The following is an 18071-nucleotide window of genomic DNA, read 5'->3' on the forward strand; positions in this document are numbered from 1 at the left end:
GTTGAGAAAGACCAAGGGAGGAGGTGAGAGAAAGAAGCTGAGAGGCAGATGGGGAGTTGGGGTCATTAGTGGGATGTTAAAATCGCCTAAGATGAGGGTTGGGATTTCGCAGGATAGGAAATGGGGGAGCCAGGCAGCAAAGTGGTCCAAAAACAGGCGTGGAGCACCTGGGGGGTGGTAGATAACTGCTACTCGCATGGACAGCGGGCGGAAAAGCCGTAACGTATGTACCTCAAATGATGGAAAGGTGAGTGAGGGTACAGGGGGGATGACCTGGTAGGTACAATTTGGGGAGAGAAGAGCACCTACTCCTCCACCACGCCTGTCATCTGGTCTCGGGGTATGGGAGAACTGCAGGCCATTGTAATCATCTCACCTTAAAAAAAAAAACTCACACTGCACGTATGCCTTGTATAGACTCGTATACCCCCATTGCACAAATCCTGGACCATCTGGCCTTCATGATTCCCTTAGCAGGTCGCTTTCCAGTGAGCTGCCATCCTGTCTAGCGCTCAGGTACAGATCCTACCTTGTGCTCATCATCCTACAACTCTAGGCCTTCCCTCTTCTACTTATACACTACATATCCCTGCTGCTCTTTCCTTGCTTGGGTTAGTTGAAGGCCTGTTACAGTAATGGCCTACCTAGGCGATCCAAGAAGAACCCGCGACTCCAGAGTCAAGTCGGACTTGTCCAGCATCCTGTGACAGAGTAAGTCTCACCTGGTGGCTCTCGTGGCCTGCTATGTTCCAGGCATGGACAACCAGATGGCCAACATCTGCAATCGAGATCAGACCAGCTCAGAGGGTGAGCTCTTTTCTTGAGAAGTAGGAAGTCCTTTTTAACGTGGATTCTACCATGATCTTGGCTTGCCTCGGCCGCTTGCAAAGGAGAAATGAAATTGTACTTTTGCTTCTTTCCTTTTCCTGCTTGTTCTTCAGCCTTCTTAAAGGTTGAGTTCTGTCCCTTGTCTCAGTCCTATCAGATATCGTCTGTAAGGCATGGCTCAGGCTCATACTGTAGGTACCTTCTAGCCTATGGGTTAATCTGAGCTGTGATGTTTTTCAGTAAGCCGCTCGTACACACAGTCCACACAGCCTCCCTCTGTAAAGCTATTCCATCTTCTTCCATATTCTGGTGGAGTGTTCCTGATACAGGCCAAGGGCGTCGCCACCTTTGCTGGTTGCCATTCCATTAGCGTTTTTTTGGTAAGTCGACAAAGCCTTCAGCCACCCCGACAATAAGGACACTTTCAAGGCTTCATATTTTTTTAAGTTTTACCTAATGCATTCCTACCTGGTCACATGGGTTAGCGGGGGCCAGCATACACTCGCCTTCTCTTTTACCAACACCTTGGGAACGGCTTTGGAACGTTCCAAGGTCTTGCCGTGTCCCCCAATGACACAGACGAGAAAATAGGATTTTTGTTACTTACCATAAAAACCATTTCTCGTCTCGTTCATTGAAGGGCACAGCACCCGCTTAATAATAATTTTCTATGGGCTCTGGTTGCCTTTCCCAAAAGGATCCTCTGTCTTTTCTGAATCTCACACAGTGCCATTATCTCTTATTATGGTCTGTTTTATTTGATGTCGTGTTAATTTGTGTTTCACCTACTACTTCTGTACATGTGGGGGGGGCATAGCTGGTGGGAGGAACTTGCACTCTTTTGTGCTTAGTATCCGCCTCCTAGTGGCAGCAGTTATACACAAGGTCTTGCTATAGTCCCCAATGAATGAGACGAGAAATGTGGTCCTGCAGAACTGCACCTTGATCACCATAGGGATGTATGGATATAAATCCCTATTCCCCTTATACACATGCACCACTAAATTGGACATAATTGATGCAATTTCTTTTTTTCTACTTAGGTTCAGAACCTGGCTGTTCGAGGTCAGCAGACTCAACCTACGTCCACGGCTTCTGGGCCTACCATTGCTCATGGTGCTCCTCCACAATCCAAACCAACCACTCACTTGGTGCCCTCTTCCTCTGCACCTTCACAACTACCATCTTCTCCAGTACCACAAACTGTGAAGAGCCCAATGGGCACAATAGGGGGCACAGTGAGTCAAGGAAGTCAAACGGAAGTAGAGGGAAGAAAAGCAGAAGGAGAAGCTGTGCAGCAGAGTGTCGGTATCAACTTGACCAGAGCTGCAACACCAGCACCCAACCAGACCCTCATCAGCTCCGGTAAGTTCAAAGGGGGATCTCAAGCCTACCATCAGTATTGAATGTATATATCAATTACGTACATGCATACTAAATATATATGTGTACATATAAACCAAATTTAGAACTTTATATATAATCATTCAAAGTGTGTAAACACCGGGACACCCTGTAAATTAAAAAATTTATATAATTTTTTAATATAACTGGTAATTATTAGGAAATTGTATACCACCAGTGTTTCTAGTGGCGCAATGCGCCACACAGCTTTGCTACATGCATGTCACACATACAGCTCTGCTACATGCATTCTTTATACAACGGGGATGAAAAGCAGCACCGCAGAGTCCTGAACATGCTGATCATCCCCTTATGTGACCCCAGACTGCTCCCACAAAGGTGACTGATCACATGACTGTGACATCGTGACAGGTCTTGTTAGCATACGGCTGCTCTAGGTGTTCGTTAGTATTCCATTTCCTACAAACCCCTGCGGCCTCAGTTGCTATGGAATACTAACAAACACGTAGCCAGACAGCATTTGTGTGCTTACAGGACTTTTGATGACTGCACAGTCATGTGATTGGGGAAAGATCATGTAACTCACTCACTTGGCATGAAGGACCTTTGATGATGTCACCATCATGATCAGGAGCGAAGCATGTAACTCACTCACTCTTGCTCCGCCCCTTATCATCCGAAGTGAGTGAGTTACATGCTCTGCCCCTAATCACATGACTGATATCACAGGTCCATCCGGAGGTCATCCCAAGTGAGTGAGTTATACATCCCCCTACAAATCCCCGTGGCCTCAGTTGCTATGAAATAGGACCTGTGATGACATCACCATCATGTGATCAGGGGCGGAGCATGTAACTCTGACTGGGGATGATGGACCTTTGATAACGTCACCGAAATAGTTTGATATAATTTCTTATTTTACTCGTTGTCCGCAGTCTTACGGACAACGAGTCATTTTTTGAGGACATTCTGAACCGTTTCAAGTGATAGTAAATCACAGTGCTGAATTTGTTTGAAACTCTGTCTGAAACTTTGCAGTTCAACTGCGTTTTCAAACTTCCAGTAACACTTTAGGATAAATTTCTTTGGTCAAAGCATAATCCGGCTTCACCCATTATTTCTAATCCGTTAAGCCTGAAAAGAAGAGAAAATTACACGGGGAAAATAAATCAAAACTAGGGCAAAGGAAAACTGGTTTAGTTGCTCAGAGCAGCCAATCCGGTCTCTGCTTTCATTTTCCAGAGGTGGAATCTGATTGGTTGCTGTGGGCAACTAAGTCAGTTTTCCTTTGCACCACTTTTGGTTCATCTCCCCCAGTGAGTTATAAGCTGTATGTATACAATTTAGGACACCCTATGTATAATCAGAAGTTTTCAAGATGAGCCTATTTTTTTTTCATGCGTAGGATTTAATGCAAATTTTTTTTGTGTAGTTTGTACAATATGAATTTAATGTTTTTTTTTTCAAAGTAATTGACTGTTTTAGTGTTTTGGTTTTTTTTCTCTTTTTTTTATGCTAAACTTTTCCCTTTAATGTTTTCCTCATCTAATTTATTTCCTTGTCTGAATTCAACACTCTCTCTTTTAATGGATGTCTTTCTACGTTTTTCCTCTTTCATTCTCCATCAGCTACTTACACTCACATTCAGCCACACTCGGTCCTACAACAGAAGCAGGTGGTATTCCAGCAGCAGATTGCCATCCACCAGCACCGTCAGTCCCAGCTCGTCCACGCATCTGCCCACCTGCAGTTGGCACAGCAGCAGCCTCAAGCTCCTTCTCAACAAGGCCTGCAGGCAACTCCTGCACAACAGACGCTGGTTGTACAACCTATGTTGCAGACTCCTGAGGCCAATCTGCCAACTAAAGCTCCTGTGCCCATTCAACCGAAACAACCAGGCAAAGGGATTTCGCCTTTAAATCTACAAGGACACCTACCAACCAAACCTACCCAAAGTGCTAGACCACTTCCTACACCCCCTCCTAACCAACCTCACATTCCTGTTCAGCTCGTGGGTGCAAGACAACAGGGTCCTGCACAGGCTCTGGCTCTTGGAGCTCCCCAAGTTCCATCACAGGGGTCTTCCTTAACACAGATCACTCTGCCTCCGTCTCCGGCCCCCGTACCAACTGCTGTGTCAGGTGCTGTGCAGGACGCTCAAGCTGCATTTTATGGAGTCCTGCAGGTGAGTCATTGTTAGACTTTCTACGTCCATGAAGCATTTCTTGTGGGTTTCTTTTTTAAATTGGTCATCGGTTTCACAGGGCAAGATATCCGGAGCTGGGAAGAGAAAGATGGAGTCAGAGGAAGACCGGGAAGAATCGCCAACACTACCTGTAAAAGCGTCGCCCCCAGCAGACACCCCACCTACAGTGGAGGAGAGCAGCACTCCAGCCGGTGGGTGAATATAATGACTCGTTGTCATCTCCTGTTCTCTGTCGTCTGTACAAAATCGTTCTGTCAGCTGATTCCAATTGTAATTTTTTCTTATCCGTTTTGGAAACTGTTTAAAATTTCTCCATAACTTTTTTCCTTTTTTTTTTTTTCTTTTGCAATCCACAGATAAGTCTGAAGCCGCCTCTCAAGTCTCTCCAGCTCTTGCCGTGTCGGCTCCTCCTTGCGCACCCACCCTATCGGTCACTTCTCGTCAACACAGTGACTCCAAGCCCCCTCAAGCCATTGTGAAGCCACAGATCTTGACTCATATTATAGAGGGCTTTGTCATCCAGGAGGGAGCAGAACCCTTTCCTGTAAGCACCATTACAAGCGACCACAGTTGTAATGATTCCTTATTGTTTCCTAAGTTGTTTCTCCTTTTAGGTCGGCAGTCCTCAGATACCAAAGGACCCAGAAAAGTTACCTACACCTGTTACAGCTTTGCCTGTAGAGAGTCCGCCCACCCATCCTCCGGTAGACCAGACTGTTAGCGGTATGTCTCATTCTTTCACACAACTAAAGAGTGATTATACAGCACTGTATGCCGGCTACAAAGTTGTCATTCATAAAAGGGTATGTTCACACAAGGCATAAATGCTGCAAATTTTCTATAGTGGAATTATATGTAGAAAATCTGCAGCATTTATGGTAGAAGCATGGTAGATGAGATCTAAACTTTACTAATGCATTGCAAGAAAACAAGAATCCGCAATGTAATTTGACCTGCATAGGGTGAATCCTGAACCAGGTTTGCTGTAAAATTCACATCAAATTTTGCTGCAAGTTTGTTGTGGATTTTGCAGCAGATTTTCTGTTGTGGAAAGTATGCCCTGTTAAACGCAGCCTTACGCAATATTCACATCTACAGTAGTGGCCGTAGGTTATAACAGGAGAACAAGATGGAATCTTGTTCTCACAACTGATTGCATTAAGATCTGTTAGCAAGATACCAAAATAAGGCTACATTCGCACTGCATTTGCCATAAGATGTCAGATGTATCCATAAGGGAAATAGAGTGTCCTTTCTGCCTCTATTGGGTGAGATATTATATACAGCATAGTCTGTTGTGCTATTCCATATGGAGGCATCCTGCAAAAATATACTGCATGATATACGATTTTGTTTTAAACATGGGAGAATATGCGCCACATATTTTACTATATACCTATATGCATTGGCATCAGTCTGAGGTATAAGTCGGGAAATTCCACCGATGTATACATGGGCAAACACATTGTGAATAAACCCGAAAGAATATATTTTCACTCAGCATTTAAAATGGTACAGTTTTTAAAATGACACACTGTATATTTGCCTTCTGGTACGCTAATTTAAAGCCCTAAGCAGGCCCCCGTACTGCTCATGGTTACCACAAGCAGCACACAAATTGAATGGGTTCTCCACTTTGTACAGTTCTTACTTGTTAGAAGGGTTTCTTGACAATCAGCTGATTACAGGGTCTCTCTGTTGGGACCCCTGATAGTAAGGGTTTTTTTTGTACATGGTTCTTCGGTTGCTTGAATAATCGCTCAAAAGAGTGATTATAGGCGACTGCCAGCCCTTGTAAACATGGGACTCGACAGGGAAAGTGAGTGAGAATTGCTCTGTGTTCAGCTCTAAAATCTAAGCGACTGTTGACCCATGTAAACAGGCAGTCGTTCACCTATGAACGACTGCCTGTTTACTGTGAAAAGATGTAGGCGGCCAGGAAAGATCTCCAGCCCGCTGCGCCTCCACTCAGTGAGAGATCAATGCTCCTGTGTGAAAGCACCCAACAGTCATCCTGTGCAAATGTACACATAGGGTTCTTTACTTGGACATATGCGTATTTCAGTGTGTGACTACGCTGCGTATCCAAGGACCAAAATAGGCAGAAACACGCAGGGAATCGGCGTATCGGCAGATTTTCACATGTGTAAAAGAAGCTTCTCAAAATCCCATTCATTTTGTAAGTAAACACGCAGCAAATATGCCGGTTCCCTGCTTATTTACCAGCACCAATTGATTTTAATGGGCTCTTTTGGTATGTAATACATACCAAGATATGACATGTTCTTTGTTATCACTGGCCAAGAGATGAGGATCCCGGTCAAAGGATCTCCTTTATCTGATTGGGTATAGGGTAATTCATTTTCTAAACAATAGGGATATGAGGTAAATGTCTTTCATGGAGAAACCCCTTGTGATTCGAGTTACATCCTTTTCTTTTTGCTTTGTTGCAGATACTGTAGGCTCGAAGCTGTTAAAATGCGAGTACTGCGGGAAGTTTGCCCCAGCAGACCAATTCCGTGGCTCAAAGAGGTTCTGCTCTATGACCTGTGCCAAAAGGTAAACCTGAAAATGAGTGTAAATTCTGATTCCTGGAATGTAAAACTTGCATTTTTAAACCATTGAATTATAAAGAACTGATCAGTGTTAAGAGGTTTTCCAAATCTCTCCTTTAGATACAACGTCAGCTGCAGCCACCAGTTCCGTCTTAAAAGAAAGAAGCTAAACCAGCTTCAAGATGCAGGAGGAGTAAGAGTGCGCAGACGTGGCCCACGGAGGAACAGCTCTGAGATTGCACGGGCCAAGATCCAGGGGAAGAGAATGCGGGTAACAGAGGTGCTTGGAGCTTTGTTCTTGGCACATTGTACAATTTTTAAGGTCTTTTTTTTTTTTTAAATGTAAAACCTAGAATGCTGTAAATACATAGGTAGATCCTAGTGCCTGTGTGTAGGGAGAAGTTAGCCAGAATGGGACTTCGGTGTCTTTGCAGTTGTACCCTTGGATCTGGTACTCGGGACCAAAGTTGGCAGGGTTTTGGGGGGACAGACTACCACTGGTCAAACATTGAATGTTTATATTAAGGGGGTGTTTGCATCTCACAAGGTGTTGACATATCCTAATGATGGCATATTGTTATGTGATTGATGGGGGTCAGCTGTGCTGGGTTCTGCAGTCGGTCCCATTAACTTTAGTTCTCCTATATGGTAGGCAGGCATTGTGCTGCTGTGCAGGGTACAACCGTGAAGACATTGCTGCACTGTAGCCCCTTAATTTTCAGAATCAGCAGGCATTCCAGAGGTCGGACTTGCACAGATCATAAAAGTGATGGCATATCCTACTGAGGTGAATGAGCGTACTTGTGTAAGGAGAGTCTTAAAGGGGGATTCCCATCTCGGGAATCCTATTTCATTGTCTTTTGAAATGGAAAAACAATGCATTCATGCATCAGATGTTTATCTCCAGACATTGCAGATATTGATTCCTCTGCCCTCTGATTGTTTACTGTTTGTTGCCAGGGAAACAGACCACCAATTTATGGAAAGAAATAGCAAAGGAGGTTGGCACTTATCCTTTTTTTTTAATCTAAATCTGGATCTTGCACCAGTTTTCGGACTGACCACCAGCTACCGTCTTCCCCTTTTATTTCTTTCCATGGAGGTGGTGATCCGTTTTCCTAGGCATAAACAACCAGAGGGCAGAGGAATTGATATCTGGAGGACGGAGCATTTTGGAAATAAGCGTCTTATGGATGCGTTGTTTTGTGCTTTCACATTGAAATGGGAATACCCCTCTCATGTTTTTATGCAGTGTGTTGCACCAAAGGTGGCTGTGGGGATGTTGATCCCTAAAAGGGGTTGTTCCAAGATATAAAGTTACCCACTGATCCAAGAACAGGGGTCCCCAAGGTGCGCGCATGAATGGATGTCTCGTGTGCATGCTGCTGCTCCATTCAATTTAATGGGAGCGGTGGAGGTTGCCTAATGCTTGTACTTGGCCATTTTCGGCCGCTCCTATTGAAATGAATGAAGCCGCGGTGAGCATGTGCGGCCTTCAGGACCCCTGTTCTAGGGATGGGTAAGAGTACCAGCAGTCGGATCTGATCATGGTTATTTCCTATGCTGTGGATAGGGGATAATGTTACATCTTGGCAAAACCTTTTTATTGAGGCAAATTAAGCATTTTTGAAGTGTTTTTCAAAGTTGCATACAGGATCACCGACTTGTAGAAAGATTGCATGAAACTACTGCTCTACCGTCCAGGGATCTGTTAATTAATGACTCCTTTCATACAGGAGGACTCCAGCCGTGGATCTGATAATTCCAGCTATGAAGAAGCTTTTTCTCCAACTTCCCCAGCACCACCGTCCTGCCGAACACCGCAGCGGGAGAGAGACGGGAGCACTCCAACGAGCGGACCCTCAAATTCTGAGCTGCTGGGGATTAATCCTGTGTTTCTGTCAAGTAATCCCAGCCGCTGGAGTGTGGAGGAGGTGTACGAATTTATCTCTTCTCTGCAAGGTAATGTGGACATGATGCTCTTTAACTCAAGAAGGAGCAATGCGTGTTTGTAATTTGTATGTGCATTACAACAGTGTAGGCAGATAAGCACATTACATGTGCAAGCAATACCCGCAGTGGGGGCATATCTGCGGTTACTCCCTAGTTCAACTATCTTGGTGTAAAGTAGGAAAAATCAGCATGCTGCTGAGTAATGATATTATTTTTCACATCGGTTGCCAAATGAATTTGTAGTTCCTTTTAGGCCACTTTCACACTGGTTTTGTGACTTGTTGCATATCTGAGGTTTGCTAGGAAGCAGGTGCATCCGTTTTATTAAATATTGCAGTTAGCTGTGCTTTTCAGTAGAGTTAAATAAAAAGTGTGCCAATCTATATTGGTCAAAGCTTTGCAAAAGGATTCACTGACGTGCCATAAGTCATGGGATAGCAATAATGTCAATTGATTATGGGGTGGCATTTCCTTAGGTGACAGTTTGGGGGGTGCCCTCACCCGTATAAGTTGTGACATGACAAGGCGACATGAACCGGACGTCGGTGCTTCCATACTGGTGTGGGGTGTGTTCTCATGGCATGGGTTGGGTCCACTGGTTCCTAAACACGTTATTGGTGCCTGCTATATTTCACTCCCTGGTGACCATTTGTAGTCCTCCATGGACCTCATGTACTCCCACAATGATGGGATATTCCAGCAGGATAATGCACCATGCTATTAGGCCTAAGTTGTCCAGAATCGGTTCAAGAAGCATTCTGGAAACTTCCTACGACTGATGTTGCCTGCATGTTCTGCCAACATGAACCCAATCAAACCTTGATGCAATGTGATGTGGAGAGGTCTACCCAAGATCCTGCATCTACCATGGAGCTGTGGGTGACTATCCTGGCACTATGGCTCAACATCCCTCCAGACGTCTTCTGTCCATTTGTGGAATTGATGCCACATCAAGTTTTTGCACTTCATCGGGCTTAAGAGGGCCCTACCCAATATTAGATTCTGTCCATTGACTTTTTGCACATCGGTGTATTTTTGCCTTAAATTCGGCTAATGAAATCTATGGGCCCATTAGGCTTATGTGTAAATTACCAGAGATGGTTTTACTGCCTGTGTCCTCATCCTTCAGTACTTGCCTTATACATGATACAAATGCCCGCTCTCCTGTTCATTTGGATAATGGAAGCCGTGATCTCTTCCCTTACACTAGTTGTGATAAGTCCTGCTTAAAGAGCTGAGTACTTCGGTTTCTCTTCTCGCTGTCTTGGAGCTTTGGCCGCCATAATCCACTCTGGTGTATTTATAGATACAGTGTAATTGCTGTTTCTTCAGGTTACGCAATTAAATAAATTGCCCTCCCATGGATCAGGTTGTTCCCTAATATCTGAAGCATCAGTAAACAAACTCTTGAAGTACAACTGGGCTTTCCAAAAACTTGTGACATCTCATAGGAACATTGAAAATGTTGTGTAATGTTGGAACGTGTTGACCATTTCCTCTCCACAAAAGCTAACATCGCCGCCGAAATACAACGCCGTCTGAGCTGTGCGAGTGCAGCGTTTTATGGAATGAAGCGGGGAGTGTTTGAGGATCGGTACATTCACAGGGATACCAAGATGCTTGTTTATAAAGCTAGTGTCCTTCCAACCTTGATCGCTGTCTGTGAAACATGGACCATCTACAAACGTTTCGCTCAACTTCTGGAACGATTCAATTAGCGTTGCCTTCAAAAATTCCTGCAAATCCCTTGGAAAGACCGGCGGACAAATGTTAGCCTTATGGAAGAAGCGAAGACCACCAGCATTGAAGCAATGATCCTTCACCATCAACTTCACGGGACTGGCCACATTGTGCGAATGCAATACTACCGTCTCCCAAAGCAAGTACTATACTCTCAACTCAAGAACGAAAAACGGAATGGTGGTGGACCGCAAAAGAGATTTAATGATGAGCTAACCTTAAGGCCTCATGTCCACGGGGAAAATCAAATCTGCTCCGGATTTGTAACGCGGATTTGGGCCGCGGATGCAGTGCGGATGAGCTTAAAATAGTATTTTATTGCATGCGGATGACACGCGGATGCGTTTTTTTTCACGCGTGTATGCACGCGGATGGCATTTTTGCATCTGCGCGTGAAAAAAAATGCAAGGCCACTGAAAAAGAAGCCAAACTTGTAATCCGCATGCAGATTTCACGCACCCAAATAAATGGCATTTAACACCCGCAGCGGATTTCCCGCACCCCATAGAGATCAATGGGGCCATCCGGAGCGTGATCCGCACCTAAGGCCTCATGTCCACGGGGAAAATCAAATCTGCTCCGGATTTGTAACGCGGATTTGGGCCGCGGATGCAGTGCGGATGAGCTTAAAATAGTATTTTATTGCATGCGGATGACACGCGGATGCGTTTTTTTTCACGCGTGTATGCACGCGGATGGCATTTTTGCATCTGCGCGTGAAAAAAAATGCAAGGCCACTGAAAAAGAAGCCAAACTTGTAATCCGCATGCAGATTTCACGCACCCAAATAAATGGCATTTAACACCCGCAGCGGATTTCCCGCACCCCATAGAGATCAATGGGGCCATCCGGAGCGTGATCCGCACCTAAATGGAGCATGTCCATTTTTTTTCATGCTCCATGATTTTTCTAATTCACATTTATTGACCATCCGCGGGTATTTAGTTACCCGCGGGTGGTCAATGCATTCCTATGGGGCGCGGATCCGCGCGCGGGTGATCCGCTGCGGATTTTAATTATTATTTTCCCCGTGGACATGAGGCCTAAATGGAGCATGTCCATTTTTTTTCATGCTCCATGATTTTTCTAATTCACATTTATTGACCATCCGCGGGTATTTAGCTACCCGCGGGTGGTCAATGCAATCCTATGGGGCGCGGATCCGCGCGCGGGTGATCCGCTGCGGATTTTAATTATTATTTTCCCCGTGGACATGAGGCCTAAAACTTGTGACATAGAGGTCCAGAACTGGGAAGCCCTGGCCCTTGGGCACTCGATTTGAGGGTTAGCCGTTACCAACAGCACTGTGAATTTCGAAGAGGCACAAATGGAGGGGGAAACGTATCAAGAGGAAAGCACATCAAGCCAACCCTTGTCGGGGACAGTCTTCCACTTGGAAACTGATGTCCCCACTGTGAAAGAATCTGCGGATCAAAGCCCCCCCCCCCCCCCCATAGTTGGAAGACAATCAAGCTCGGCCACGAGTGATAGATGACGACGACGATGTCAAAAGTTTGGCATGCTGGAGTACAGGTGCCGAGACCTACACTGATCGCTAGAACAAAAAAGCTGAAGCACGCATCCAAGCTCTGTCACTACTCGTTAGCAAGCAATGATGACACTCGGATGAGCGCTTCAGCTAGCTAGTTCAAGTGATCCTTGGGGATCTCCGCATCCAGACCTCTAGCAATCAAAACTTTTGACGTGTCCCTATGTTATTGAAAAGCACAGTTGCACTTTAACAACTATTCGGTGCTCCCTTTTAATGAGGACTTATCACTAGGGGATTATTAAATTTATCTTAATTGACAAATATTTTGGACCCCCTCCAGAAGAAAAAAAAACTCTGTATAACAAAAAAAGTCTTGGCATTGCGTCCCTAGTCGCGAATTACATTATGATCTGTGCATTGAAGGGTCTCCCTTCTAATCTTCATTCACATATCAACATAATGGAGCTGGAATACATCTTCCCAAGTTATGCAGTGACAATGAAATCCTTCTTTGATGACTTTATAATACATTTATGTATGCGTTACATATAGCTATTCACGTGATAACATAATGCATGGCGTATTTTATACACCAGAAAGTCCATTGGTGACCTAGACTATTCATGACACATCCATAGCTTTCTGGAATTGCAGGTAAATTCATATAGATGAACGTTGTTGGCAGGAGATACCACAAGCCTGGCTTGTATACACACCAATGCAATGTTTTGGAGGCCATGCCCCCCCCCCCCCCCCCTTTTTTTTTTTTTTTTCAAGCATGCACAAAAAAGCTTGCAATCTAGTTAAATGGCAATCTGCATTAAGCGGCTACTAACCTTAGTGCAAGATAAAAGTATCGTAATACATATGTATATATGGTATCAAAATAGGTTTACACTGTATCTATAGCAATATGCAATGCTGTGTGCCTACTATGCAAATAGGCCAACTCTCCTTCAAAGTTTTTACCGCTGTTCCTGCCATTCCCAGAACTCATTTTCCTGTAAACCTTAGCGACATACACTAAAATGAAAAACACACAACATCTGCCTGATTATTGCAAGATTTCAGCGGACCCCCGTTCTTCAACTACTGATGACCTAGTCACAAGATAAGGTCATTAGTAAAATAATACCAAGATGTCATGTGATCAGGGGCGGTGCATGTAACTTCCTCAATGGGGATTAAGGACCTTTGATGATGTCACTGTCATGTGATCAGGGGCAGAGTATGTAAGTCACTCACTAACGCACGGACGGACAGTTTGTCGTTAGTTTGAGATTTATATATATTATTCAAAAGGCATATTGATTGACCTTTCTTACTTTTTTCAACGAGTTATGTCTAGAGAGGATTTTATTGTGGGGGCTATTTGCTCCGTGGTGATAGATTCTGCGCTAAAAAACAACCATTTGGAATGTATTTGGGTGCTTTATTTCCTTGTTACACCATATTGTAAGACGCGGTAGACTAATATTTTTGTTTTTCTTCCTCCCTTGCCATCAGGATGCCAAGACTTAGCCGAAGACTTCCGGTCTCAAGAGATTGACGGGCAGGCTTTGCTGCTCCTGAAAGAAGAGCATCTTATGAGCGCCCTGAACATTAAACTTGGACCTGCATTGAAAATCTGCGCCAAAATTAACCTGTTAAAGGAGACTTAACTTTTCACTCGATCCCTACAAAGCACAAGGGGGTGGAGAAAATGACTGAGGACTCCGCAGAGCAAGTGCCCCCCTTATCCAAGCAAAAAGAGTAGGGAAGAGAAACCTCGGGACATCAGCGGTCTTTACAACTGGCCACCATTTCTAAAACACTCCCTTACACTCGTGCTCCAAGCTCTTCTTCTACCATCTCTTCATTATTACTCTAAATATATATCTATATCTTCTATATGTCTGTATCTGTTCATTCAGGTACTGTGCCTAGTAAGGGGAAGCCAGACCTTGCGCTGATTAATGCCCTTTTGTGAACGAGGCCCATGTCTATGGGCGGAGGAGAACATTTAATAGGTTCCAGATTTGGTGGGGTGGGGCAGCAGACATTGATCTACATACATGTAGCAAATCTGTAGGTAAGATACAGATAAAGGCTTTGTAAATATACTGGTCTATACAGGTACAGGGATCTCTATACTGTCGAATCATATGCACACATTTCTACATGGACCTGAATGTATAGAAGGAGATCCCCCTGATGACGCTTACTGTAGAGACCGGTATTTCTGACATGTCCACACTGTTTTTTCCGTGTGCCTCTCATTAGTGTACGCTGGTCTGTTGCACATATATGCAATGGTTTTAACATGTTGGACAGTCTAGTCTAATACGTTGCTGCAGCATGCAATACTGCCTATGGATACCGTTAGTGACTGAGGCAGACCACTGCTGCACACTTATGTTACAGCGTTCTCCATTACCATCAAGCCTCCCCCCCGCCCCCCGTGTGCACCAGCATCCCTGTGGGATCTGAGCCTTAATAATTTTCATCTCATCACAGTACACACCTAATATTGCTGTACTGATGTACCGCAGATGGATCTGCTGTGCACAGATGCCTCTTACAGTGGTCCGTAAAGTCTTACCTTACCCTGCATATGGTGAAGGCGGCCATTTCTTGGACCAATTCACTAGAAGCTAACGAATGCTTCATCTGGACAAAACGGAAAATCATTACTGACCCCTGACTCCCTAGTTCTGTTTTTTTTGGGGTTCCTCAAGATAAGAAGGCTTTAGGGGATTTTGATGGCTTTATGACTTGTAAACTTAGACCTATGAGCTGAGTTGCTTCTAAAAGATGTAACAGGATCCAATAGGGGACTACTAATGTATGAGTGTTAAGGCAGCAGAAATGCAGTCCTAAGCTCTCACTCACGACCTGAAGGTTGCGGGTTCAATCCCCGCTTGGTTCAGGTAGCCGGCTCAATGTTGACTCAGCCTTCCATTCTTCCGAGGTCGGTAAAATGAGGACCCAGCTTGCATCCTAAAGATGACTGGGGTAGGCGATGGCAAACCACCCCACAAAAACAGTCACCCTAGGAGTCGGTCACGACTCGGTGCTTGCACCAGGGGACTTTACCTAATGTATATGGTATGTTCTAATCCACCGCATCCTCTGTAGAATTAAAGGGTTTGGCTGAGATTTGGAAGAAAAAACTCTGACCCTCACCCCTCCAACTCCTGTCCTCAGCAAAAGCGGCTTTTTAATTTTTTTTTCTACGGGATCTGTTTGGTGTTGCAGCTCTACTCCATACATGTGAGTAGGTCTTAGTCGCACCACCTAATGCAGTCTGTGGACAAGAGCGGTGCTGTTTCTGGAAAAGAAAGCAGAACCTTTTTTTTTTGTCTTCTAATTACTAAAACCCCTTTAAATATTACATACATCTCTTGGATCCTGTACTAACTGAAGGGATACTTAAAGTTTACTGGATGGATCCAATTACCCCCCCCCCCCTTCCTCTTCCATGCTGGCTTCATGGTACTATGATCCAGAGGACGTGGGCTAAGAGAACCCTGTGGGTCTCTGAAGCAATAGTTCCCCTGGGATGTTAAACATTGGGGTGGGAAGCAAACCTCATGTTTTACAGGAATTACAACTTAATGATGAATACTTAGAGAATTTCGGTTCTCAGTGAAAAATAAAAAAAATGGCTGCCTCCGCTGTGTAGGTGACAGGTAAACAAGACACACTAAAAAGCACAGCACGCTGCCATACGGTTTCTAGTCTAGGTAAACCTCTGATGCTCAACCTGGAATACAAGTTTTTAAGGTTCCCTTTTATTCTTCTTTGCTTCTCATGGTTTTTGTGACCTTCCTCGCAGTAATGGCTTCCTTCCCCCATTTGTATTTCCTTTTTATTATTTTTTTTTTAATTCTAACATATATGAATATATATATTTTCTGTAGGTTTTTATGTAAGAGCTCCGTGGAGTATCGCCGATCATAGGACGCTGTGACTGTTGGCCAGCCGATGTAGCCGTTACAGCAGCGGGTGGGAGGGAATTGGAATGTGTTCCCTTTTTTTTGTTTTGTTACATTTTGTCAGCACTTGAAGACAATGAAATAAAAGTCATTGCTTTGGATCTTTGGGATGATGTTGGTGGTTTCTTCTACTGCTACAAGCAGCTGCCGCATGCTTAATTCATACTCCTGAGCTTGCATAGGTGCTTTTTAAAGGGATGCTCCTGTAAAAAAATTTTTTTCTTTTTACCTTCATTATGTAACTAGTCTTCTGTGGATATACAGGGGATGCACAAAAATATGGAAATGCCATTATGAAATGCATGGGATTTTAATCATGAGCACTGAGCTGCCCTTTTGACCCCTGCTTGGCTGAGAGATTTTCCGCCAAATTTGTGTTTTACTTCACCTCTTGCCCTGCTCGCCGTGGTTTTGGGAGCCAGCTGGTAACAGCAGCTGAATGGCTCTAACCCCTGACCAATGAAACCTTGTTGCTTGGTAATGTGTTCACTTCTGCTCGACAGCATCTGTGTCCTATTACCTCCACTTAAAAGATGATTTTATAATCCCATGTAACGTAAGACATGCATTTCGTACGGTGTTTCCATATTTTTGTCCACCCCCTGTACATGTCTGCTAGTATTACATAGCTATTCCTTTCTTTCTGAAAGTTTCTGGAGTCTTTCTTTTCAATCGTGTGATCTTGTGCACACCTGGGAATTTATTTTTCTCTGTGTTCTCATCATGGGTCACTATTTCAGCCACCAGAACTTATTGTATAATGTAACTGGACTGTATCAGATAGGTTTGTTGGTAGGAAGGGGAGAGTGTCTTATTACAGTTACTACTGGTGATTTAGATTGTTGCTGTTAAGGCCCATTTACATGCAAAGATTATCGCTCAAAATTTGTTCGAAATAGAGGGAGAATGACAGCTTGAGCTATCATTTTGAATAAGCTGCTAATGGGCAGTAATGTACCTTCATCTGCATGTAAACGAGCCTCCAGGAGCTGTATGCAGAGAACAGCGGGTGGTCTATTCTCTGCATTTAGCTCTATTGTTCTGCTGCGGGGCTTTCAGCTGAATACAGTGTAATAGGTGCTCCCATGGAGAACACAGCGTACGGCAGCGGTTATCTACTCTCCGGCCGAATGATGGGTTTTATGCTCACTTAAAAATCATCGTTCGGCCGACAAGCTATCGTAGCATTTACACACAATGATTATAGCTCAAAAGCCATTATTTGAGTGAATTTTGAGCGATAATGATTGTGTAAATGGGCCATAACACAGCTATAATGAAGATAACCGTTCATCCATTATGATTGTATAGTTATGGTCTTTAGCTTATTTGAGAGAATATAAAGGGTAATGACAATCACACTGTCCTCCCAGCAGGCAGAGATGGTATTGGCTTTAGCTGGTCATGTGATGCTTTGCTGATGCTTCATAGGATTGCTAGCACATCATAGAGAAAGGAAGGACAAATATTAACATCAAGATGCTGCTTAGTAAGACATGAGGCTGCACTGTATGGAAGTGAGTGCAGTACACATAGGAGACCTCCAGTATGACAACAGGTGAGGGGTGCAGCAATGGATAAATGTTGTTTTTTTTTTTTGAGGGGGGGGGGGGGGGGTTTGTGTGTTACTGGAGTGGCCCTTTAATCCATTAAGGACCAAGAGCGGTAAATATACGGCGCTTGATCCTGGGCTTAAATCCCTGCCGATAGTAAAATTATGGTGGGGATTTAAGCCTCCTGCCCTCTGCAATCAATGAGAAGCAGGACGGGTTGTCAGCTGTCAGCTATAGCAGAGCTGGAGGGTCGTACTGGACACTGACCAGCTCTGCCAGTGACTAATGTCAGTACAGGGGTTGTTTTTTTCCCCCCTGTAACTGTGGCTCCTATGGACGCCCCAGCTACAGTGTTAAAGTGTCAAATCGTGAATTACAAGACATCATGGGGGACATATAGTA

The 18071-nt window shown here is 44.3% G+C and overlaps 1 protein-coding gene across 7 annotated transcripts in view; it reads left to right on the forward strand.

The window, feature by feature from the left end:
• The window catches only part of PHC1 (polyhomeotic homolog 1), a 30505-nt gene extending 14288 nt beyond the window's left edge, over window positions 1-16217 (forward strand). For 4 of the 7 annotated variants that reach the window (XM_066601054.1, XM_066601055.1, XM_066601056.1 and 1 more), the window contains exons 7-15: window positions 1872-2193; window positions 3822-4378; window positions 4458-4590; window positions 4756-4943; window positions 5014-5122; window positions 6853-6958; window positions 7075-7234; window positions 8691-8916; window positions 13646-16217. In XM_066601054.1, coding sequence (XP_066457151.1) covers window positions 1872-2193; window positions 3822-4378; window positions 4458-4590; window positions 4756-4943; window positions 5014-5122; window positions 6853-6958; window positions 7075-7234; window positions 8691-8916; window positions 13646-13800 — 1956 coding nt within the window. In that variant the 3' untranslated portion in view covers window positions 13801-16217. The remainder of the gene's footprint in view (window positions 1-1871; window positions 2194-3821; window positions 4379-4457; window positions 4591-4755; window positions 4944-5013; window positions 5123-6852; window positions 6959-7074; window positions 7235-8690; window positions 8917-13645) is intronic. The other 3 variants (XM_066601059.1, XM_066601060.1, XM_066601061.1) reach the window with 1 other exon arrangement.
• Window positions 16218-18071: the final 1854 nt, after the last annotated feature.

Source organism: Eleutherodactylus coqui, chromosome 4 (genome assembly GCF_035609145.1).
Source record: "Eleutherodactylus coqui strain aEleCoq1 chromosome 4, aEleCoq1.hap1, whole genome shotgun sequence".
In the NCBI taxonomy this organism is placed as follows: domain Eukaryota; kingdom Metazoa; phylum Chordata; class Amphibia; order Anura; family Eleutherodactylidae; genus Eleutherodactylus; species Eleutherodactylus coqui.